Source organism: Ixodes scapularis, unplaced genomic scaffold (assembly GCF_016920785.2).
Source record: "Ixodes scapularis isolate PalLabHiFi unplaced genomic scaffold, ASM1692078v2 PGA_scaffold9__187_contigs__length_104089568, whole genome shotgun sequence".
Lineage (NCBI taxonomy): Eukaryota > Metazoa > Arthropoda > Arachnida > Ixodida > Ixodidae > Ixodes > Ixodes scapularis.
Window position 1 is genome coordinate 7,865,817 of NW_024609884.1, and position 24,612 is coordinate 7,890,428.

General features: G+C 44.6%; 1 protein-coding gene and 1 non-coding gene across 12 annotated transcripts in view; both read left to right on the forward strand.

Annotated features, from left to right (window-relative positions):
- The window catches only part of LOC8041779 (katanin p80 WD40 repeat-containing subunit B1), a 172,747-nt gene that overhangs the window by 118,126 nt on the left and 30,009 nt on the right, over window positions 1-24,612 (forward strand). For 6 of the 11 annotated variants that reach the window (XM_042287100.1, XM_040499184.2, XM_029991416.4 and 3 more), the window contains 4 exons: window positions 3,234-3,402; window positions 6,171-6,353; window positions 7,312-7,482; window positions 12,864-12,940. In XM_042287100.1, the coding sequence (XP_042143034.1) occupies window positions 3,234-3,402; window positions 6,171-6,353; window positions 7,312-7,482; window positions 12,864-12,940 (600 nt within the window). The remainder of the gene's footprint in view (window positions 1-3,233; window positions 3,403-6,170; window positions 6,354-7,311; window positions 7,483-12,863; window positions 12,941-24,612) is intronic. The other 5 variants (XM_029991423.4, XM_029991418.4, XM_040499183.2 and 2 more) reach the window with 1 other exon arrangement.
- Window positions 16,183-16,264, forward strand: Trnas-aga. Its single transcript has one exon. It is a non-coding gene; the product is annotated as a tRNA-Ser (tRNA).

Below are 24,612 nucleotides of genomic sequence, written 5' to 3' on the forward strand. Positions count from 1 at the left end.
AGGCTTTTTTTTTTATACATCCACAATTCCTTCATCGCATATCACGTTTCATATTATTCCGATAGGAACTGCTGCTCGTTAAAAACCCTAATGAGTGCTATCGTGCCTTCATTGCATTTGGCAGAGTGTTTAAGCCAGGCAATGTCTTACTGACGGGGGGGGTAACCATTAAGGGGGGGACACTACGTGGGAATGTCAACTTTTAAACCGCTCACTAAATCGACGTGATATTTGCAGGTGGTGCTTGTAGCCATGTAGAAGGAGGGCATGCAAAGTTTCAGCCCTGTAAACCAATTGTATACCCCCGGAACAAAGTAAAGCATAGCTTTGCATGGAATCTGCTCAATGAATCTATCGTTGAGAAAGGGTGTCAATAACGACATATTTTTCTGGTGGAATGCATACTGGAATACCTGTTGCCGGTTACTATGAAAAGAAATTTCTGAAAATATGCATTTATCAGGTAAAAAAAAATGTATGAAAACACCTTTTTTTTACATTTACCGTGTTTTGCAAATTACACTTTTTTTTAAATAAAGGAACATGAAAATGCAAAGTCTGAGTTCATAGTTCCATAAAATTTCCACATATAAGCCGCAAATATTAAGTCTCTTGATAGTGTCATACTGAAACAATAGTTTTATTAAGGTTGAATTTATGCCAAAAAGTGGATTGGAGAAAAACGCATTCAAAGTGCTCCAACCTCTACCTTTTCTTTAGCATTGGCGAACTGAAAATAATTTATAAAAAAATAACCATGCTCTGTAAACAAATGAAACTTTCTGGGAATACTCTTTAGATGTTGGCAGATGTAAATAGGGCATTTTTCCAAATTAACTTTTTTGCAGAAATATTATTTTCTGGGTAGTGTCCCCCCTTAACAGAATTTATGAGTAGAAAGTTTCACACAGTTGTCAGAACAAGTCCAAATACCACCTCGAATTTCGTGCCACTAATGCAATATGTGACAATTAGACCCTTATTAGTCTGCTTCATTCACAGCAGGGTTGGGCAGAAATACTCAAAAGTGTATTTGGAAATACAAATACTGGGATACATTAAAATAGTAGCTAAAATACTGATACTGAGATATATTTGTAAAAGTGTATCGCGATATGTATTGGAAATACAACTTAAAAGAAGGCAAAAACTATTTGGAAATACAAATACAGGAATACATTTTAGGGAGGGCAGAAATACAAATACAGAAATACTGATACTGCAATACATTTTTAAAATTTCTTTGAGACGCCAAATGAGATGAAGCTTGAAGTTGGAGGTTGAAGTTTTTGATCCTGAAATTACTTTACGTAGGCTTGACACTTTGCCTTGAAGGTAGTTATTTCGGACGACGAGGAGTCTTTGATGGGCTCAAAAAACGTTCCACCAAGGACTGGCCGCGGTCCCTTCCCTGACATCCTGTCTGTCTGATGAGGGATGCAAAAAGACTTCGAGCTCTAAATAATTTATATATCATCCTAAATCACCACGCCCCTGTTCAATAAGGACGCTCCTGTCAACATTTATCACATGACGTCGCGGTAGAATGAACTGGCATTTTTTATCTGTAGGTGTAGCCTTGAACATGAAACTTTAGCACGCTGCTGTATGAAAGGACAATACATACTTTGTTGTAGGTTACCTCGTTGAAGATCAAGCAGGCAGTGTCATTTGGATTTTTCGAGAATAGTGGACTACCTGAAGCATCCTGGAACACCTGTCTTAACTTCTCTTACGGTTGAAAAAACGATACGGTGGCATCCCTGTTGTAAAGGTCTTTCCTGTCGGCCCTCTGCCACCGACGCATGGATTGCAGTTCTCAAGTTTTGTCTTGCATACTCCAAGTAGAGACTTCGTAAATTGCAACCTGATATTGCCGGCAGAAGTGCGAGCTCTCCGATAAATAGCGAGCTCGAGACGAGTAGCAGGTGTACGAAGTCTGGGTCGGCACAGCGAGGCCACGTCTGACTTCCTTCCTGGGTTTCGGAGCACCAGAGCAGCGGGTTACTTTCACGTCGGCTGATGACGTACGTACCCTTAAGCCGTGCAATATTACGGGCGCAGCCGCAGGCGCATTTGAACATGTGTTGAACTTCACTGCGTGAGTCATCCTACTATTTCAAGTCAACCACCGCCAGGCTCTTGCTGCAACAGACTGTGTCTCAGCTTTGCCGGTCGGGTTTACTGCGTAGGCTAAGGCAAGAGGGACGGTTAGCAGAGGGCATTGGATGTTAGCAAATAATAACTCAAGAAATTTCTACCTAAGGACCTGCGGCAGAAGATGCTCTGACTCCACTCCTGGCACGCCACCTAGTTCGAGTCCCTGACTACGCAACACTTCTCAGAAGGGAGAAGAGGACGCATAGGAAAATAGTTTGGAGAATCGGGAGGAACCTTGGTCAGGATGGTAACAATTCCCCAGCGCCTCCTTGACCCTGGTGCTTTGAGAAGTAAAAAAAAAAAATTGAGTTGGATTTTCTTTCCGGGGGGGGGCGGGGGGGGGGCGGGGCGGGGGGCGGGGCGGGGCGGGGCGGGCAGGGGCAGACAGGGCAGAGGAGTATTTCCCAAGAAATGTAACGAAATACATTTCACCCTGATTGTATTGCAATACAAAGGACCATTCAAAATGTATTCCGATACAGGAATACAGATACTGGTGAAAAAAATGTATCGCGATACAGAAATACAGATACGAAACATATTTTTGAAATACTATTGCGATACATTTCTATCGCGATACTGCCCAACCCTGATTCGCAGATACCTTGTCTACTTGGATAACAGAATCATAATATGTAATTTTTAAATGTAACCTTATTTACCGTACTGTACACATGGTACTCATAAGCACACACACTTGTATAGATACAGTTTGCAGCTGCGGTAAAGGTTTTTGCTACAAGTACACATTTTCATGTATTGTATCTCAGAAGAGAGTATAGTATTTGGTTGTGAAGTTGCTCTGTGCGACTTTCTTTGCATAAACTGGACGGCACAACATAAACGCAGTCTGTTTTTTATTGTATTTTACTTCAGCAAGGTACCGGCGAGAGCAGGTTTTTCTGCTGAGGTTGGTGCCCTGAATGAGCATTGTGCTCGTGTCATACTTTCATTTTTTGTTTTTTTGTTTTATCGTTGACATTGATGCTACACTCTAGAATTAGCCTGCCTGGGCAGCCGAAGTCCGGTAATAGTTGTTCAATAGTGACAATGCTTCTTGTTTTCACCGACAGGTACAGCACTGTCGGGGTACTGCCCAGCAACCTGCCCGTACCTGTGAATCGGAATTCGCTACCCAGCAAGAGCAGCAGTCGTGCCATGCCTACAGGACCCATCTCGGCGGTCTCTACCAGTCTTGTGAAACCGATGGAGAAGGCTACTGCCATGGTTCGCACCTCCCAGGTACCTGCCTTCTCTTTATCCACAACTCTATTTTTACATGTGTTGTAGATTTTTCCAGTCGGAGGTACTCCAAAAAGGAATGCTCCTCAAAAGCCTCAACACACTTGCAGCACAGTATTTGGAAATTTTTCACTTTTGTTCTCTAAACTGAATAAAACAGCTTTTGAATTGGGGGAGAGCTGTATTGAAAATGGAAAATTGTGTTTTATGCGGAAACATAGAAGCATATTTAGAACTTAACATTAAGGCAGCATGGCACAGCACTTTTGATTATGCGTGTATCCAAGTTCTGACGGGACCAGAAAGCCTGTTGCAAACGTTTGCAAGGGGCTATTGCGCAGGAGAATCGAACTGTGGATCGACATCAAGATGGAAGTTGCTGAGGGCGAGCCCCCCAAAAATTTACAAGGTTCTTTAACGGCAAAAGTAAACTATGCATCACAAAACGCTCATTCTCTGTACGTTAGAATTCCTAGCGCCTGAATGTAGCGCTAGGAATTCATCCAAGAGGCCAAAGTTCAGAACTGTACTTTGTTTCACAATAACTTGGCAAACTGTGGAGGCTGCAGCCCCCGCGACCCAATAAGGGCGCCGGAGCAAGGTATGTGATAACACTCCTGGTCGAGGCGACGGGGGGCCTCGTTACCGCCGCAGTAACAGCGCCGTCCAGGACAAAAAGTAGTTCTAGGCTTCTTTTTCTTTTAACGGCAACTGAACTCGCACGATTCCATTTCTATCGAGAAGATACAAAAAATAAGGTATAAATAATCACAAATTTATGAGTTTCAATTATATTTGAGCCAAAAAAGTGATGCCACATGCGTATCCGCTCCCGATTCTTTTCTCCATGTAGCACCGTGGCCGTTGGCGATTCCAGCCATGTAGTCGACCGTTTCCGCTCAAAACATGGCACTGGGCTTTGGCATTAGCACCCATCGCAGATTCGTGGGTAAAGTGATCGTACGGTTGTCTCGAGAGCTGTTCTCCAAGTGCTTGCTATTCTAGCGGACAGAAATGTTGCAGAGGGGGACCTTCATCCGAAGTTGGTTGGTTTCGCAGCAGACGACTCTTGGCCAGCCGGTTTCTCCGGGCCTCGCATTTGGCGCAGTGACACGCACGCCCCGTGACGTAGTGTCATGTGCCTCGCTCCGACGCTTTGATTGGTTCGCAGTGGCCGTAGCCTCCACAATTCGTCAAGTTGTCGGGAAACAGAATATAGAACCATTATCAAGTTACGTGATTTTCTTAAATTTTCATTGGCAAAATGGCGGCCGATGGAGCTCTCAAATACACACCGTAGAAAACCGCGCATCCGCCCATTCCACACTAAGCGCCCATTCCCAAATTTGTAAGATATCAGGAAATATGCATACTGTAATATCCCGGGAGATAGCCCACCTAAAATCGAGAGCAAATCGGGTGAAAATAAGGAGTCAACTAACTTTCAAAGTACAATAAAAAAAAATTTGAAAGACCAAAAAAACACGCTATTTTTAGATAATGTTTTTCTGCCGAATTTGTTATTGCGGCGAGGGACAATGAAGCAAAGATGACTGTACTTCCCAGGTAGCAATGTTTGCTTATGTCCCGCCATAGCCAACTAGCCGCATTTACGCCGAGGCCATCATTGATCCGAACACTACGATTACCAGGACTGGGCTGTCTTTCGGTGTTTAAAATATTGTGAATCAAGCTAAAAATTGGGGGCGGGTTATCTTTCGAGGGTGGGGCATCCCTCGGGATATTACGGTAGTACATTTATATGTAAAATTCATGACCGGACAAACGCCCACCCCCATTCTTTCGCGATTATCTCTAAATTTTGAGTGGGTGCTTGCCCGGTATTTTACGTTAGAGCTGAATTGCGCCAGTTACTGAAAACAGGTGGAAATGAGCCCCATTTTCCCATTGAAATTTTCAGAAAATCACTTAACCTTTGAATAAGATAACGGTTCTCAAACCTTGAAATTTGGTTCGAGCTGCTAGCGCTGCATTTGGACGGAGAATGACTAGGCATAGTTTATTTTGGCAGTTAAAAAAAACATTTTTTTTTTTTTTGTGGGGACACTTTGTACAAAGTAAATGTTGGAGACAGTTTGATTACCCATTGGAAAAAAATTAAAGCATTTTTTTATATGATGACGTTTGTATACCACAGTCAGCTAGGTCTGATGTTTGTAAGATTTTGTTAGATGCAGATTTTTTTTCAAAAGGTGTGCATTTTGTCATTTGCCAAGCTACAGATGCGTTTGGACACATACTTGCATGGCTTCTTTATAACTAGAACTTGTGGTTTTCATTGATGATTTTTAACACGATTTGGCGTAATAAACGAGTGTTAATTGATATACTACCATCTTTTGCATGAGTGAGGCTCCAGCACAAAGAGGCGACGGAAACAAATTATGTAAGGAAGGACCCAGTGGAGCAGAAAAGCGAGTGAAACTGCAGCAGCATGAACATAAACAATGTGCTCTCTTTCGTCTTGTTGCCAAGAGCCTTTTCGATTGCCCTTCAGAAAAGCAGCGCTGCATTAAAAACAGGATGCTGCATTTATATCTGTTCTCCAGCTATCACATACAAGACAGTGTCAATATAAACATGATGCTGCCTATTTAATTTTTGGGCCTGTTCTTTTCGACCTGTTTGTCATAAAAATATCCAGCCGACGTTTACGTGTGTTTTGCTGTAAGCCACGAAAACTGGGGAAATCGGATAGATCGTAGCCAATATTTCTACATAGGCCTGGTCAATCTAACTAAAGGTAGCATTTTTCTTGCACGCGGCAGGTGGAGAGTTCCACGGTGTCTGTTGTGCGGCCTGTGATGAGTGTACTGCCAGACAGCAAAGAAGCTCTGACTCCCCAGAAGGCTGTCGTTCATCCAGAACAGAAGCTCGTGCCATCCCAAAGGGACGTGCCTGCGGGCTTAGACTTGGACGAGTTCCTCCCGGTGAGTCTTTACTCGTCGACTCAATATTTCCCGACCCTGTCTTTTGAGAGGTGTGGAAAGTGACAAACATAGTAGAGTCTGTTTTCGCATCTGCTGGTGTCTGTATCGCAGGAATGTCACGACTGCTTTCGTTGCCAATAGTTGATACTAAGACGAGCTTTCATAAATGCGCACAAAGCTCTGCTTTCGAGATTTACTGACCTTTGCTTTCGTATTTCTATATCCCTGACTTGCTTGTCAGCATTTTAATGACAAGTTGCGTACGACTACTGCTCACATAAAACAGAGTTAATGTGTTAGCTCTAAGATGCGTAAGCATTTTGTAAGCATGTGCAAGGCAGAGGGTATCGGTATGGCACAGATGAGACTGAAAATGAAGCCGCCTCAATGACTTTGAGGCGCCGACCTACGGATCCCCAGATATCGGGTTCGAATCCCGACCCAGGTGCCCACTATCTGTCGGAGGCTTATTGCGAAGAAGTAAGCGAGAGTTCGGTTGCACATCAAAAAATGACCAGGTGGTCTAAATTGATCCTCAGTCCTCAGATGCCCTTCATTGGTTTGGCACGTACAAGTTTGATATGCGACAAACATTCTGCCTACAGACTTAATTCAGAATGAAACGTGTCAAAAGGTTTAGTAATAGAGATTGTAGCCAAGTAAGACATTACCTGACCGGATACAACCAATAATTTTCAACCCCAACATAGTAGATTGTCTTGTACAGCTCTTTTGAATCACCACTTGTAATAGTTTATTCTGGGCCTTTTAATTGTTGGTGAGGCTGAAGTTGAGGAATTGGATATGTTTGAGAGTAATCAAAACGACAGAGAATACCCAAGCGAGCTGGAGAACTTTCTACATCTTGGAATCCCGAGAGCGAGCTTGCCCTAGATTGGTTGTGTGGTCATTTTGTGTGATTTGCTCTAAACTGATGTTTGTGGGTGGTGGGCTTCAGCGCCACTTGCAAGCGAGCCACCACGGGGGAGGCTTGGGAGTCCCGGAGATGTCGGAGGCCGAGGCCGTGGGCAGCATCATGGAACAGCACAAGACGATCCTTGCAGTTCTTCACCACCGTCTCAGGAACATCAAGATTGTCCTCGCTCAGTGGAGCACAAAAGACCTCAAGGTGCGCACGCTGGCAGGTCATTTGAGCACCGCCCACCATTGGTTGTGGACGGGAGCACGGAAGCACACTTTTCCCATGATACGAGAGGGGCCCATACTTTGTTTAATGAATTTCGTGCTATATAACCAGAGTTGTGGCAGCGATTTTTAATATTCTGTGCATAATATTATTGGTGGGCACATGGGCATCAACAGGATTTTGTCTTGGTGATGCAAAACTTTTGCACCCAGTGGTTTTTTTTCTTTTCTTTTTTTATGGGGAAGTGAAAAATATTTTTTGTAATGTACAAAAATATATAAGGACCAAATCAAACAAGGAGGTTGTATATTCATGAGTCACAACAAACATATTCCCACAACATTTTTACAACATATTATACTTGGACTTTTTAGCAAATTTTGTCATAAACATTCTTAAGGTTCTAATTGCTTACATAAAAAAAGTCCTCCGGAACTTTGAGCGATTTAACTTTTTCAACCTGGTCACAAAACTCTTGGGAATGGTGAACGGGGCATTAACATTTCAGAGCTAGCGGATTATCACTGACGAAGGAGCCAGCGGTAATTTATTAATTTTATCACATTTCGCACTACGCCTATGCAATAAAAACTTTAAAATACTCTCGAATGCCTTTCCCTATGTAGTGAAAACACGAGGTGATCGGCTTGTAGACAAGCTTGTCTACAATGTTCCGAGTCTTTGAATAAAATAGCTAAGTCCAGTTCAAAGACCCCATTGACGTATATTAAGCGTGTACTCCCTCCATAATATTTTAGTTTGCCTGATGACCAGGCAACTGCCCCTGCCGACGCCCGTGGGCGGGTATTTTTATGCTGTGTTGTTTGTAGGGGAAAACTCCACATTGTATTACAACTCTTTGCTTGCCATGGGGAAAAATTGGGATTTTCGAAGGATGGACATATTTCTTTATTTCAAGAACTAATCACCATATGGTGAATTTTGACACACCAAAATGCAGGCAATAAACTACTTTTTCGAAGGAAAGAATAATGCATTGAAAATGTTTAGCAAATCACTTGTTCAGGTTGGAATTTACAAAAAGAGGAGAAAAAAATGAAATGTTCATATAACTATATCAAAACATATGACAAATTTTAAAAACTCCTGAAAGGGGCACTGACACATCGAAATCATACTTTTTTTTATTATCCGAAACGATTGAAAACAATGCCGGGACATTACCTTCAAAATTTGAAATTTGGGAATTCAGTATTTGTAAAGTAAAAAACAAATTTCCAAATGCCGAATTCGAAGTTCCCGCGCGATCGGCGCCGGTGCCTTGACGTCAAATATTGCGGAATCCTGAGAATCCACTTTCTTTCACGACTCCCTGCTGTTGCCATGGCCTGTCATCGCCTGTTTTCCGTTGGAGGATACAAATCCAGGAGACGGCACCACAACGAACTCCCGATTTTTGGGATTTCAAAAAGAAGGGCCGTATTGCGTTCGCAATTGCGTTAAAAAATATGTTTTAGGATTGCCGTTTTAAATGTTATAAAGATGTCGCCTACAAAGCTTCTAAATTTCATGATGCTTGACGTCACGAATCAAAAGAAGCGAGGAGGAAAGAGGCGGGAGAATCAAACGCCAAAAATAAGAAGGCGCGCGCGCGCAGGAAAAGTTTTTTTTGCGAAGCGTTTTTTTTTTTTGCGTGTCTATGACTGCAACTTGCATCGTTTTAGACAATAAAAATAAATACGACCCTTGGGGTGTCAGTGCCCCTTGAATATACCGAGTGTGTTCCATACCCATAGCTGTCACTTCTTTGAGTTAGAGCACTCTAGCTGATACTGTAATTTTTTATTTTTGTTCTTCGGCAAGTTAGGTTTGGTGGCGCCTGTGCCATTTAGGAAATATGATGCATAGGTATTTCTTCCTGAACACAAGTTAAAGCCTTAGCATTAGTGTCCTGGTACATGCGCTGACCTTGGACTGGTTTGGAGCAAACATATTTAAAGTTTGCAACGTTGCCACGGGACGGCGCCACAGCCCCACTGGCTAGGGAGCACCTTGTGCAAGCACCGACAGATGGTGGTGAGGTGCATATTTCGCGCGGCTTTTGCGATAGGACGCATAGCAATGGAGGCTGCACTAGATTGGCTGGTTATAGGGAGTGACGCCATGACGTAACACCTAGCAGCCGAAGATCGTCGGCGACGTCCCCCTTCGCCAATTTCGAAGCTGCGCAGTGGGGGAAAGCGGGTGTATCACTGGGGAGCGTGTCAACTCCCCTTCCCCCCCCGTCTTTCACCCCGTGTGTTACATATGTGTGACGGCACGTGACCGGCTTGCGGGTGCGTGCTTTGGACGCCCTCGGAAACTCCTGCCGGCGGCTTTGGAGACCTGTGAACGCACGCGGGCTGCGGGTTCCGTTCTTCGGCCTGCCATGTCGTTCTTCACGTGCAGTCGTCAAGAACGGCGGGGAAGCAGGAACTGAGGGAAGCGCAAGGTGTTGTCATCTCTGTATGCACAACATGTATGCACACCATTGAAATGGCTCTGTTGCTTTCCACGCATCGCGCACGTCCTTCATGCAGATGCTAAATGACCTGATCTGCTTACACCAGGGAGAAGAGGGGTTTTGGGGACGTTCCTCCTACAGAAAAGTGCTGAGAGGCCGCATTCCCCATGCTATAACCGTTGCGCGAAATGCTAACGCATTTCTTCAAGAATAAGCATGGCAGCAACAATAATTTCAGCCCTTTTTTTTTTTTTTTCTTTTTGGACCTTGGTGTTTTTTTAGCAATGCTTGTAGTTTCTCCTCTTCTACATTTTTGACAGCTTGGAGCACATACAAAACGTGTGCCCCTGCTCAGGACAACTTGTAAAGCTCGAACAGTGCTAAATATGCGAAGTGCAAGAGACGGACAAAGACATGAACAAGACATTGCAGCGCAATCCTGTCCTTACATTCTTAGAATGTTAAACTAACTAGCCCACTTTAATATCTGAATGATGTTCAGCGACAAGTTGCACCTATTGGTGTGTTTGTGATATGATACATTGTTGTCGGAGCTAAAATAAGATAATACAATCTTATCGACACACTTCATTGCTGTTGTCATCCAAATATTAATTAGCAGACAGAATCAAATCATGTCATTGAGGCTGTCTTTGTTGATGCGTCCAATGTGAACAGGACTTCATGTTTGACAGCTGCCACTGCCGTGCTTTTAAACTACAATCGCCGACCGATTTCTCGGACTTCGCAGGGGCTGAAAAAAAAACCCAAATAATAGAGCAGTCAAAAAAAATTAGCATATTAAAAGAAATAACTTTAAGCCTTTCCACTCTGGTGAAGAAGGAAGAGCAGCGAAGCTGTAGCCTCCCAGGCGAGCGATCTGCTCTTCTTTCCCAAGGAAATCTGAAGCGCTCGACGCAGTGGAACTTTAGTGATAGAGGCTTTGCGGCGGTTGCGGAACCATTCGCACTGCTGCGCACATCGCCGCTCGTTACGCTCCCACTCTTTTTCCTCCAAAGAAAAATTGCCGCCATTTATGAGCAATTTCGGCAACCACTTCTCTGGTTGCCGCCGTCGCTTATAGATGACGGTAGCTGTCCAGAGTTTGGTGTCATCATTTCTAATCTGGCGGACACAATCTTGGGGAAACTAGCCCTTAACCCTTTGATGGTCACTGACGTACCTGTACGTCAGCGCGGGAGCGTCCCGCATGGTTGCTGACGTACCTGTACATCCGCAACTGCTCATTCAAAAATTCCCGCCTCTGCTTGAACGGGAGCATTTGCCGGAATGTGCTGCCATCTGGTAGGTTTCTAGGGAACTACGACCACGTAACTCCGGTCGTGTTTGTTGTGGCGCGGCTTTTTGAAATTGCGAAACTGGACGCTCTGTGCAAGTGATACTTTCGAGATGGCCGCGCGTGCCGGCTGCTTGGGGGTAGTGTAGTGGAGATTGGAGCGATGGCTCTTCGGATTCAGACTTTGAACCCTTCTCGGACTCTGAGTCGGATGACAGCTGGACATCTGAGAAACAACTGGAAACCAGCTCAGTTCGGAGTCCGGAGTCTGACACACAGCCTCACGTCTGCTAGACCGTCTCGGAAGCGGGCGCGTCGAAGTTTTACTCCTTTTTGCTTTGTTCAGCCTCCAGCGAGTGCACCACAGATGTTTTGAAGCGTGTGTACTATTTATTTTAAGTCTTAGATTTTTTTATGCGACACTTTTTATGCGACCTTGCTATCGCACCAAGTAAAAAAAAACGACCACGGGGGCGCGTCTTTGGATAAAAAATGCGACCATGAAAGGGTTAACAGCTCGACTGTGAAATTGGCGTTTGTTACGTCTAAGCGGACTTAAAAAAGCCGTCAATAGTGCCTTGCTTCTGGTTACGCCTCCGCTTGCATTTGGCCACTTTCTATTACCAGCTTGAGAATCGCTGCCTGTTTTTCTAGCGTTATGGTCGAGTACTTTCCGCACTTCTTCGCGACACTTCGCGGCAGCGGAAGAACAGATAGGGCCATGATGTCCAAGCCAGCGTAGTCTTAAAGCATGATCCACCGACAAGATGAGAGGCGCAAGTCTACGATTGTAGAATGGCAAATGAACAAAGCAGAATGGTAACCATGATGATGATAATGACGTGCAGCTAGAGAGCAAAAAAAGCCGTAGCATACCTAGCGGTAGGACTTAGCGGTACTCAAGTAGTGCTGCCATACCAAGCCAATCCATGTGCAGCCAACATAGAATCTAAAACGGCGGCATCTCTCCCACTGATCGCTCGTGACGATTTTTTCCAAAAAATCGAACTTTCAGACTTCAAGCTGTCTGAAACGTCAGTCGTTAATTGTCACTATTTCTATCGGGTAGGTCACAGTTCCTCCTTTAGGTCCGAAATATCAAACAAGTCAGAATTATCGGAGTCTGAAAAATCTGTCGGCGACTGTGCATCAAAACCAAAACTGTAGTTCTTCAGCTGTCTATGAAATGCTGCAAGATGTTCCAATGTGCCAAATATGAATTCTTGCAGTGCGCAGAAATCGTCGATCATATATGATTGATGGCCTATGGGCGTGGCAAGGAAGTAAATAATTAAATAAAGTTAATAGACTGTTGTGTTCTGTTTGTATCTACATTGTAGTGTGGTTGCTCTAATTTATTGTATTTACACAACTCCAAGCAGCCTCTGTTTTTTTTTTTTTTTTTTTTTTCATAATAGTTACACTTAAGTGATGCAGGGATGGTACCTATAACCATATAAACGCCTATAAAACATTTTTTTTCTTTTAAGTCTTGTCTTGTAAGAACGGGAGGGCTTAGAACCACATTATTAACATGCAAAGCACAGTGTGTCAGTTTCATTATGCAAGCTTCATGCATACGTCCATTTTTTTTTCTTGCAGATGGCTCTTGAGACTGCTCTGAATATCCGGGACCAATCAACACTTGTCGACATTCTCAATGTGATTGCAATGAGGCCGTAAGTAAATAATTTCAATTAATCGTCTAAGGAGCGAAAGTATGCAATCAAACTGGTTAGGAAACGTCATAATCTAAACCCTGAGACAAGGAGGAATAAGTTAACGGACAAGACGACACAAAATCTCAAACACAGCCAAGTTGTTCGCGAGGAAGCAACAATTTATAGCCGTCCACACAAACAGGAAAGAGAGAATACAAAAAGACATGCCGCCGCAAAGTTGGCAAAATTGAGCCCGACTGACTGACCTCCTCTCGGACACCACACTACCAGCAGACAACCGCCACCATGCTACCCGACAAGATAATCCCCCTCAAGGCTACGTGAAGCGAGCAAAAGGATGCACTCCCCCCCCTCTCTGACCACCCACCCCTCGACAGCAACAACAGCACAAACTTGCAACAGAAGGAACTTCCTCACGCGTTCGTGGTCCTCTCAACTCAAGGTTTCCTTTAGGATTCTTTTGAAAGAATTGCTTTCTTTGCACAAGATTGAAGTCTTTTCCCATAGTGGTGAGCACACATTACATTCAGAAATATATTTGGCTAGTTCAGATGATGGAAAAACATTTTTCACGCTTCTTTTGTGGTTCAAGATGCGGTCATTTACGCACCGACCTGTCTGGCCCACACAGCACAGCCCACAAGCAAACGGAATCTTGTGCACAACTTCCTTGGCGCAACCAATTGGAGGATCCCTATGTATTCTCACACAGTTCTATTTTGCTCAAACGCGAATGGTGTTATATCCTAGGTACACTAGCACTCTCATCTGTCATTAGGCCAACAACAGTTGACTCAATCGCGATCGGCCGGAGTTACACGGTGGCGCCGACTGTCATTGAGCCGCTAACAATCGCCGAGTTCAACTGAGCTAGCCTAGCTCAGTTATACTCTTTCACCTTATGATGTACTGCAGGAAAGGCTACAAGCGCGAGCTCCTTGCTCTGGGGCACATCTCGGCGGTACTTCTCATGTTTTAAGGGCAGCTGCCAACGCCATGTGCTCGCACTTCTAGCCTTCGCTGCGGTACAACATAAGGTGAAACCGAGTATAACTGATGGGGGTTCACCCCAATAGAGCTGAAGATGGCGGTGTCCGCCGCATAGATGGCCAGCACTAGCGAAGCACTTACTATTGCGGAAGATTGGCGGAGGTGTCTAGAAAGTATCTTAGCAGCAAAGGTTGTCGGAGGAGGTAGGATTCGGGGCCAGAGCTGTTACTGGAACGATCACGGCCCGTTGCGGAAGCCGAAGCTCGGCGAGGGCGGCCATTGTAATGTCAGTGCCGATAAAGCTTTCGTTGTGTCTCTCTTGCTTGAATTTGTGCAAAACGTTCCAATTGTTGTTTCTTTACTATAAAAACAAAAACAAAAAAGTTTATTTTATTTTGTTCTAAGCATTTATAGTGAAAAAAAAGTGTGCATATAATTAATTTGCATCGCTATTTAAAAAAGATAATGTGACATCAGTTCTGGTGTCGTTTTGGTTTCAACTGTGTCCCTTGACACGCACCTGGACTGGTGTTCATAGGCCTATGTAACCATGTAACACCGGACAACTTAGTTGAGCTCAATGACAGTTTAGAGATGTCAATGATTATTGGCCTAATGACAGTTGAGAGCGCTAGTGTAGCTTGAGTATTAGACTACCTAAGCAAAAATCTGTCTTGAAAACTGACCACATCTCTACGTGGTGAATGATGTTGATTGGGGCGAAGCTCTGGTGGTGCTGCTGATACTGATTTTATTGTTCATAGGTAGTGCTGATGGTGCTGATTTTTTTTTTATTGCTCATAGCAGGGGTGGAACGGCTGCGCCATTTGCGCCATTTTGCGCCAGACGCATTTGTCTGCGCCATCCTGCGCCATTTTGCGGAAACTGCGCCACAACCAATACCTTGCGCCATTATGCATCAAATCGCACAACGTGCGCCAAACAAATTGTATTTTGTCTTGGTTTCGGTTTCTATGGACTCGATTGGCAGCAATAAGCGCGTTTAGCTTGGTCGGCCTTGCAATCCTTTGTTCTGTTTATTCTCCGTGTGTATTCCGAGTCGGAAGCGCGCGGAAAAACTCGGGGTTCGGATTCCAAGCGCTACACCACCTGCGATTGGATTGCTATTCTTCAACCATCAGCGGTTAAGCAAGTAGGCCAAGGTGAGGTCGAGTCGTTAAGCGGCAGATTGCCTGAGGCTCTGCGGCCCAGGATCCGTACGTGAGCGCAGTTGAAAACAAATGAGCAAAAGATTCCTTTCAGTACTTCATCGTTGGAAGTTGTAACAGCATTCCAGCAAGATAAATTGTGATTTGATAGAACTGAAACGCGGTCCGATCCGAAACCTTGCCGGCCAGCAGCTCTCAGGCGAGGGGTAGATCTGCTCGGCGTCCTTTAACCTTGCTCCTTATAATCGCTTTGAATACGATAAGTCTGTTAATCGTAGTCTGCTGCTTCGATATTGAGTTGCACAATAGGATAAACTTGAAATTTGTGTCCCTGTTCCTCCACGCAACAGCACGTCCATTGCTTACGCACGTCACGTGGTTCGCACGTATAATTACTATGTCGAGCACGTGAGTTGTGCGATAAGCAGTGTTGGTTTGCATTTTGAGCAGCTGAAAGCCACTCAGAAAATATCCAGGATACCATCTTCAGAAATATATGGTACTTGCTTTTTCGTTCTCATTAAGGCTCACGAAGTTTCAAGTTTTCGCATCTGCTACACTGTTATCCCATCTACCTAGGTTCCTAACCACTCATGTTCATCTGTGCTGCTAAGCACTATTGAAATTGCTCCCGTGCTCGTCTAAGACACAAGCAGAAGTGCAATGAAAACTGATCTGAGCTGCTCCTAGCCTGCTCCAGAATGTAGTTTCAGCTGCTCCCAACCTGCTCCAAAACAGCGGTTAGAACAGCTCCCGTGGCTGCTCCCAAATACATTTCATGAGTTCCACCCCTGTCATAGGTAGTGCTAGGTTCCGGGTTGCGTTTTGACTTCATTATTACTGCTTTATGGTCGGTCAAATGCAGAGCCAGTGGTTCTTCTAGCGGATCAGCTTGGATCCGCTAGAAGCCGTGGGAACGCATCTCCACCGCTTAAGTCAACGGTTCATGTCAAAAAGAGAAAGAGAATCCACCGCAGCGCCCTCTCCTCTGTAGACGTTGAGCGGCTACATGCAACATTTCATCCATGACATCCCCAGCTCTCGAGTTACTACCACATCTCAGAGCCCCCTGCTCGTCCCGCAGTCGTGGCCGAGCGGTTAAGGCGATGGACTAGAAATCCATTGGGGTCTCCCCGCACAGGTTCGAATCCTGTCGACTGCGCAAACATTTTTTCTTCTTTTGTGAGCACGGACGGACGGTCGGACTAGGCCCTTAGGAGCTTCGCCCCTAAAACAACATTTACTTCTAACTTCTGAGCCGAAGCTTCAAGAATATGTCAAAACCTTTGAAAGTATGGAATTACAACATTTCTCTTTGGAGTCCCCTCAGAGCCTTTAAGCCTTTCTACAATTTGCTTATGCAAAATCGATCCAAAGAAATACATACTAGTACTATACCCAGCTAGCTTACTGCTCCAACTGTCTGACGAGCGCACTGCCAACACAATGAATACAGAACTTTTGTGCAACATTGCCTGTAAGGGACTTTACGACACCAACCTTTGCAAGTTTTAAATGGGCACTGTCTCTATATAAGACCCTCTTTAGTTCCGTTTTTTTCATACAACCAACACAAACATTTAAGGCCCTGTCACACTGAGGCAACACGATGGCAACAGCAACACAACACGTTGTCCAAAAGTCGGGCAACTTGTTGCTCGCACCCGTGTTGTCCGACAAACCTGTCACATCGCGGCAACAACAGCACAACATGGGCGACAACGAAAATGTTGCCTCGGTATGACAGCTTTCGGCAACAAAAATAGCAGCAACTTGTGTTGGACAACGCGTGTTGCCCTGATTGCTGGCTGAGCGAATTTCGGGCCGGCAACACGACAACACAGATAGCTTCGATGACAGAGCTAGTGCCCTATCAATAATGTCTTACTCAAATAAAATCGTGGAAAACGTTATTTAACAATAATTAGGGCTGGCATAAAGCTAAAATAATTTGAGGAATGTGTTTACTGCATAATTACGGAAAGCGATTGTCAAAATGGTCACAGCTGCGGTCGTGAACGTCCAGACTGGTGTTAAAAATTAGAACTGCCAGACCAGCTCACATCACTGCTAGTGAAATAAAATGGCATGCCTACTCACCCGCTAATGAAGCATAATTATACTAATCCAGGAAAGCAATTGGATTAAAAAATCAAAGCATGAAAACGACCACTTTGATCATGATTGTTGATGCTTGGAACTTGGAAACAGCTGCTATCAGGACACCTGATTTGCTTCAACAATACCTAGGACGTTTTGGGGAATAAATAGGTCACATAAGAGGTGGTAGGCAAATAGACAGCGTTGAAGAATAATTTATTCCACCGATTCTTATGAAGGCCGATCGTGACGGTGTTGCAGTTTTTAAGCACTGTCAGTTAGCTCAACACCGGATCCATATCACATGAGCGAATGACATTTTTCCGCTCAACACCACGCTACAAAAGACGTTTTGGGGTACTGTCGGCGCAAACTCAATTTCAAGGTAGAAATAAGAATTGCATGAAAGAAAGAACCGGACAGAAACACTTCATAGGGTGGCATAAATCCCAAACATATATCAGCAATCTCATTTTCCTCAGTTAGGGCTATCTGCCTTGTCAGCGAATGCAGAACATTTTGATAAAATAAAGGGTGGAAAATACTCCTTGTGTCAAGTTTTCTAATCGCAGTCACTGGTTGATGTCGTCCCGGGGTAATTTCTGGCCTTCCGAACGCACTAGCACTTTGTAGAGTCACATTTCCAGTGACGCCACGCCAAACACAAACGAAGGTAAACAATAAAGATGGCGGACTCTTCCCCGTGTTGTCCCCGCCGTCAGCGCGGTGTGACAGGGTAGTTGGACAACAAATCGGACAACACTGTTGCCGGGCGGCAGCAACATGTTGTCCGACTATTGTTGCCGCGATGTGACAGGGTCGCCGGCAACACGATTTCTTTGTGTTGCCGGATAGAGTTGTTCAACTGTTGCCTCAGTGTGACAGGGCCTTTACTGTTTAACAACTGTACATCTAGAAATCACATCTTCTCCATGACTGTAAAACCGCTGTGAGTCTTAAGTCCGGTGATACTTCGATAATATCATCTCGAACCTTGTGCTATATTCATTTGAGGCGCAGATCGATATGTCATCAACAAATCTGCGAACAGTCAAGCTTCCTACCCCCAAAGATTCTACAAAAGATGTCACTTGCCTGTCTAACACATTGAGATAAAATTCAGATACACACACCTCTCCACTGAATAAAAGACTCTCCGTTAAAACCTTTACCACAGTTAACCTTAAATAACAGTTCAAGAGTTGTAACATGTTGACTGAAATCCCTGCTTGAGCTTGAAAAGGAACTACGGTAAGTTCAGCTTGAGAATGTCTCACCCTACTCAGCAACAGCATCCAAGGAGTAATATAATTTTTTTATATCTAAGGACATCAAAGCTCAGGTATTCTGGTGCAGGGGAGATAGGCTATCAAGCAACTCCTCTAAATTGCGAAGGGGTAAACTACCTTCAAGATGAACTTAGCCCAAACAAGTCTGTATGAATACAGCAAGAACCTTCTGCCACAAACTGTTTCCGTTGACCACCACGTGGAATGGAAAGGCCTCCAATCTTCTACTAGAAATTTTTATCAGAAACTTTTTCGCAAAGGAAGAACGTAAAACCCCCAATCTTCTTTAATGTGACAGTTGACTCGTACTCAGCTAGGACCAGGGATGGGCAAAATGCATGCAAATATGTATCAAAATACAAATACAAAATACTTCGTCAAAAATGTATTTAATTACAAATCTAATTACATTTCCAGAAAAGCATTTAGGTACAAGGTAGAAATACAACCAAATGTATTTGGTCTCCTCCAAATACTTTTCCAAATACATTCCTCAAAATTTGCGTCAGCGACTTCAGGGCATCTGCAACGGGTTTCTGGGTATCTCATTTTAATTTTGCATCGCACACTCGGGAGTTAGTGTGCGAGGCTCTAGTAGCGTAATAGAAATATAATCACAAAAAAAATGTAATCAGCTTGGACATAATAGGTGAAAAAAGTACAGAGCTTCAAGCAGCTTTTTTTGTGGATTACATTTTGGTATAGAGTAGACCAACCAAGAACCGAGACGACCAAGACGCGCAGCACTAGCTAGAGAATTTTTTATTGTTGCGACTCGCACCAGTTACGAAAATCTGGACGACCCGCACATTCAGAATGTTCCAGGCAAAAATATGGATGGAAAACAGGCTGGAAAGCATCACAAGTTGTCACAGGCGCTTATTTAGCCAGTCTGCCAGTGAACGTCGATTTCGTCACTATTCTTCCCCTGGACTAGCGCCATAATCACAAAGTCGCTAAATGCTTGTGCTTGATTGAGAGACACTGCATTAGGTGAAGAATGTAGTTTTCTACCTGCTCTGCACAGTGACAATAAATTTGAGGGGATGTATTTTTGCCCACAAAATTGTATTTTATTACAATTGTATTTGAAATACCCACGTTTTAGTATTTAAATACGCATGTCAAATATATTACCCAATTTGTAATTAAATACAAATAGAAAATACACAAAGTATTTGAAATACGTATTTAAAATACTTGTATTTGAAATACTGCCCATCTCTGGCTAGGACTTTACACATTTCACACTTTACAACCAATACATCTTCTCGGGTCTTTTCAAATAGTTCTGAAACTGCAGCCAACGCCCTTTCATTAAACGTGCCTACTGGGAGCACTGCAAACTGACCACTTTTTTCTTTCTGGAGCAAGGCCAATGACCTTTCAAGAAACTTGTTTTTCAATGCCGAAACTTTATTAACTTTTTTCCGCTCCACAGGAAAAGACAGGTCACTGAAGTCCTCTAATCTTTTCACTGACTAATTTACAAAAGATAACCAATCCTCCTGAGCCAGCACTCTGTTCGCAATTGATTGCACACAAGAAAATAAAACGAAACGGGAAGGTCTACGGTTAAGGGGAGACATTAGTCCTGGAAAAAAGCTCTTTTATTTATGTGAATATTCTGGTACTGTATACTGTAAACGACTTAATTTTCGCAGGACCTAATTTTCGCAAATCGCCTACAGTTTGCGGAAAATAGGTCCTGCGTACAATTGCTGTAAAATGTAAACACATTGGAATCTATATTGAGATCCCACCGTGTCACGAAAATTTGAACCCGCGAACTACTCCAAAACTTCAACTTTGACCTAAATCGAAAAATATTGAGCTCACAAAAAATAGGTCGTTTACAGTATGTGTTTTGTTATCCTCTTTTCAAATATGCAATCATTTTCAAGATACCTCAATTAGTTCCCGAGTTAGAAAAAAAAAATTGTTTAATTAGGTCATTTCTTACGAGTTGTTAAAGCCTTTTCCCACAAAAAGATTCTGTTGCGAATGATACGGATTTGTAGCTAAAGACCTGCCATGCATTATAAAGCTATTTATATTCTTGCCAAAGCTACACCATCAGGTGAGATTGCCTGATTACATCAAACATCCTAATTATAAACTACAATGAACTTACAGTATTGTTAGTAAAAATATTTTGACCACACTGAGCCATAAAAAATAGCTTTACTCCATAGTCCAGTTCTTCATTAATTTAATACTATAAAATATATTAATATTGTGGAAGACAAACCCTATGAGAAGGCTAAGCATGTTGACAAAAAAACCCAAAGCTGAGAAAATCACACTTGAAGTTTTAACACTGTCTGCAGAAATATGTATGAAAAGCCCTTTGCAATATCTCTTGTCAATATGTAGTGCATTTCTTCCTGTACAAACAGTGATAAGTAAAATAATCGGTTCATGGGAACACTGAAAAAAAAAAAAAAATTCTTCTTTAAATTTATAAAATAACTAAAATGTGAAAAAGAAAGAAAGAAAAAGTTTGAAGTAATGAGTTTATTATGCTTTAGACAATGGGAGTGGGTAGCAAGAATTAATGCTCAAAAGCCAATTTGTTTGGTTCTCAAAAGGGCCTTTTGCTTGTGTGGCATTGAAAAGTGCCCTTACAGCTGTCCGGGGCTGTAGTCTTGCATGCTTCCAGTCTTGTGGCACTTGGAGAACTCCTTTACGCTGCTGGACCTCTGGTGTACTCCGTTTGCCTTATGCAAGTACAGATTGTCCTTCGTGCTCTTACGCACAAGGCAATGACCAGCCACATGGCTCAGGCCAGGGCCGTAACCAGGGGGGGGATAGGGGGTTCTGACCCCCCCCCCCCCCCCCGAAATTTTTTTCTGGGTACGGCCCTGGTCGGTGCACTTGCAGCCAGCCGATTTTAATCTCCACCTCTGCGCACGCGCAGTGGCGCCGGTCGGCTACCGGATACCAAACCGGGACCGGTTCTCCGGTTTGCTGCAACTCTCCATTATATACCACCGATGCACATGATTCATAGGCGAAAATAAGACAATAGACACTTTCAAAATGGCCGCCGTTGTCCCCGAAAACCCCCCCCGAAATTTTTTTCTGGGTACGGCCCTGGCTCAGGCGTGCAGTGATAGACTCGTTGATTGCTCGCCTTCCTTGGTTGTGGACTGCAACAGCTTCAACGGCAGCCCCCATCATGCTGTCCAGGGAGGCATTCGCATTCTACGACACCTGCGTTTAGATGACAGAATGCAGACTCTGACTGGCATTCTGCGTCTTCCCTTTACTGCACTGTGCCAGCAAGTCTTCATTGCTGAGCCATGCAAACACCGCCGCCTCGGTGGCTCCGAGTCGAGAGCGCCGGCCTATGAATCCCCATGTGGTGGGTTCGAATCCCGGCCGAGGTGCCCGCAATCTGACTGAGGCTTATTGTGGAGAAGGCGCCGTGTAACCGAGCTTTCGGTTGCACGTCAAAAGATCCCCAGGTGGTCGACATTAATTCTCAGTGCTCTGCTGGGACATTCCAGATGCCCGTCGTTGGTTTGGCACGTAAAACTCCCAAATTTGACTTTCGTGCGAACACCGGTTCCAGTGCAGACCGAACACAGTCCGGCAGACGACTTTTGTGCGGAGGTGGGCGCTCACTGTTCGCCAGGGCTCTGGTGTACTTGCACCGGGGCTCGGCTTCATCGGGGCACTTGATGTGGTTTGGGGCACTGTCCATAGACATCATGTGCAGGAGAGTGGCTGCCACTGCCTTCTTCATTCCTGGCACGTCATGGCTGTTGCTTCTCGGGGCGTAGCTGTAGTAGTTTGTGATCTTCTTGATCCTCTCCTGGGTCAGTCGGCCCTTTCCACCCATTGTTTCCCCCTGAGCTCTTTTCTTGTCAATGAGGTTCCGCAAGGCAGCCCCCATCCGCTTGTGGACATGGTTGATACAGTCCTTCTTCTTAACCTTGATGAAGCCGTAGACTTTTGCTTCGGACCAGGCATGAAATATACGGCTGCCTCAATCGGAGAGAACTGTGGTGTACCGTAGCCCATACAGAGAAAGGGACCTCTTTAACATGGTGAGTGCAACTTACACCTCTATGCGACCAGCATTGCGTACAATGTTCCTCTGGTACTCGTGGGTTGCGTGCCAGTCATCATACCCTTCTTCCTCCAGTTGTGGTTTAAGGGCACATCCAAGGCAGAAGTTTGAGTACACAACATGATCGATGGCCAGACCGGAGTACAACTCGACAATGCACCCCACACCAGTGTGGGAGCTGCGTCCTCGGGTCGTTCAAGATCCACCGAAGATAACATCAACATTTTCTATGAGATTCAAGAAGTCCTTGTACACCTCCTTGACTGCTTTCGTGCTGGCAGCTTCACTCTCACTTGCTGCATTCTCTGAGGCACGAAGCAGGGTTTTCAGGTGGCCCTGGAAAGGATCTTCGGGTGCAGACCTCGGTGGGACAGGTTTATGAATGCAAAGAAGTCTGCAAGGGCTGTCACTCCTTTGCCGATTGATTGAATTCCCCTCATCGGCTTCTTATTCACTTCGAAGGGAGTGATCATGGTCGTTCCAGCTACTCTTGGGAAAGAGAACTTCTTCATCTGAAATTCATAGGCACTACAGACGAGCAGGAGCTTGACCGCCAAGCTGCACTCCTTATCTGCGGCCTTAATGAGCGTCAGTGTTTCCACGCCACAGCTACCACATTTCGCCTGCGCTAAAAGGTCATTCAGCACCTTCATGTCAATGACAATGAACTGGGTCCCAGCTCAGAACTTGCGCTAGATCGCCGACTTCTCCGACAAGGCCTGCTTGCTTTTGTCCGATTGCTGAACACATCCTGCTTGCCCATCTGCAGAGTAGTACGCGAAGTAAACACAAACCGCGTCGCGAAGTCTTGAGAAACAGTCCGTGTTAGAACTTGGTCCCACACACCGTGGTCCTGCGATGTCTTCATCAGGTCGCGTTGCCGATTCTTACGGCAGATCCAACGAGTCCGGCGGTGCTGAAGATCACAGAGGAGCACTTGCGGTCAACACCTGCTTCTTGTTCCAGGCTCGTCTAGCCGTTCTTCCGAAATTTTTCAATATACTCGCCTTCAATTGAGTGTCACCCGGCATCTCGACCGCTCGAACCAACCTCCCTAAAAATTCTCACCAAGCTAAAGTGACAACGTACGCCACAAAAGAGAACCAAAACAATGTGTGCTCAACCACGCAGGGAACAAAGCAGATGAACTGCGATGGAGCAGAGCGGGAGCAGACGCTTTGGCTGACGACGCTTCCCCGGCGGGCGGAGCGCGAGGAGGAAAGGAGAAGCAGAGAGAGTGAAAGGAGAAAAAGAGCGGAGGGACGCGTTTTGGCCTATGGCAGGAGTGCGCAGCATGAAAAGTGCCGTGACGTCTGCGCGCCGGCCAATTAGCAATAGCTATTGGGACCTGGAAAACCCGCAGAACGCGGACATTTCCCGAAGTGTAGGTGGCAATGAAAGACATGGGGATGAAGGGAAGAGAACCAACTTTCAAACAAGACCAAAATGGCCGCAATCTGAAAAGCGGGTGCGGATTGCTGCAGGCGCGGAGGTCGGCTAGTTTTTGTCTTGAACCCGCGATATGAACGCTGCGGCGGCATCATAATTATAGTTTTTTTTTTTTTTTTTTCATACTTAGACATTGAATTAGAGGTCTAAACCTTGCAGGCACATATTTTGGGATAAATTCAACTCAGATATGTGGTTTAAAAAAAAAAAAAAAGAAAAGCCACGGAAATAGTGTGATTTTTGTTTATTTTAAGATTTGTATCTCCCCTTAAGGCAAAATTTCGGTCCCTCTCTCATAATCGAATCTGACCTTCGCGAGATACTAACTTCACTTGGATTAAAATAATGTCCAAGAGCAGTAGAAAGCACTGATAATCGTCTCTTGGACCTTGCTTCTTCAACGCCTGTTTCCTCTTGACGGCTCACAGCAACTGGAACTTCGACTATCGTAAACAGTTCCATGTGTGGAAGTCCACCGAAAAACGGGAGTTTTCACCACTGACACTTTTCCACAGCACCTCGAAAAGCTCCCAATGCTGTTGACTTGCTGGATTCCTGTAGGCTTTAAGGATCCTCTTCCGGCGCCTCCAGGGG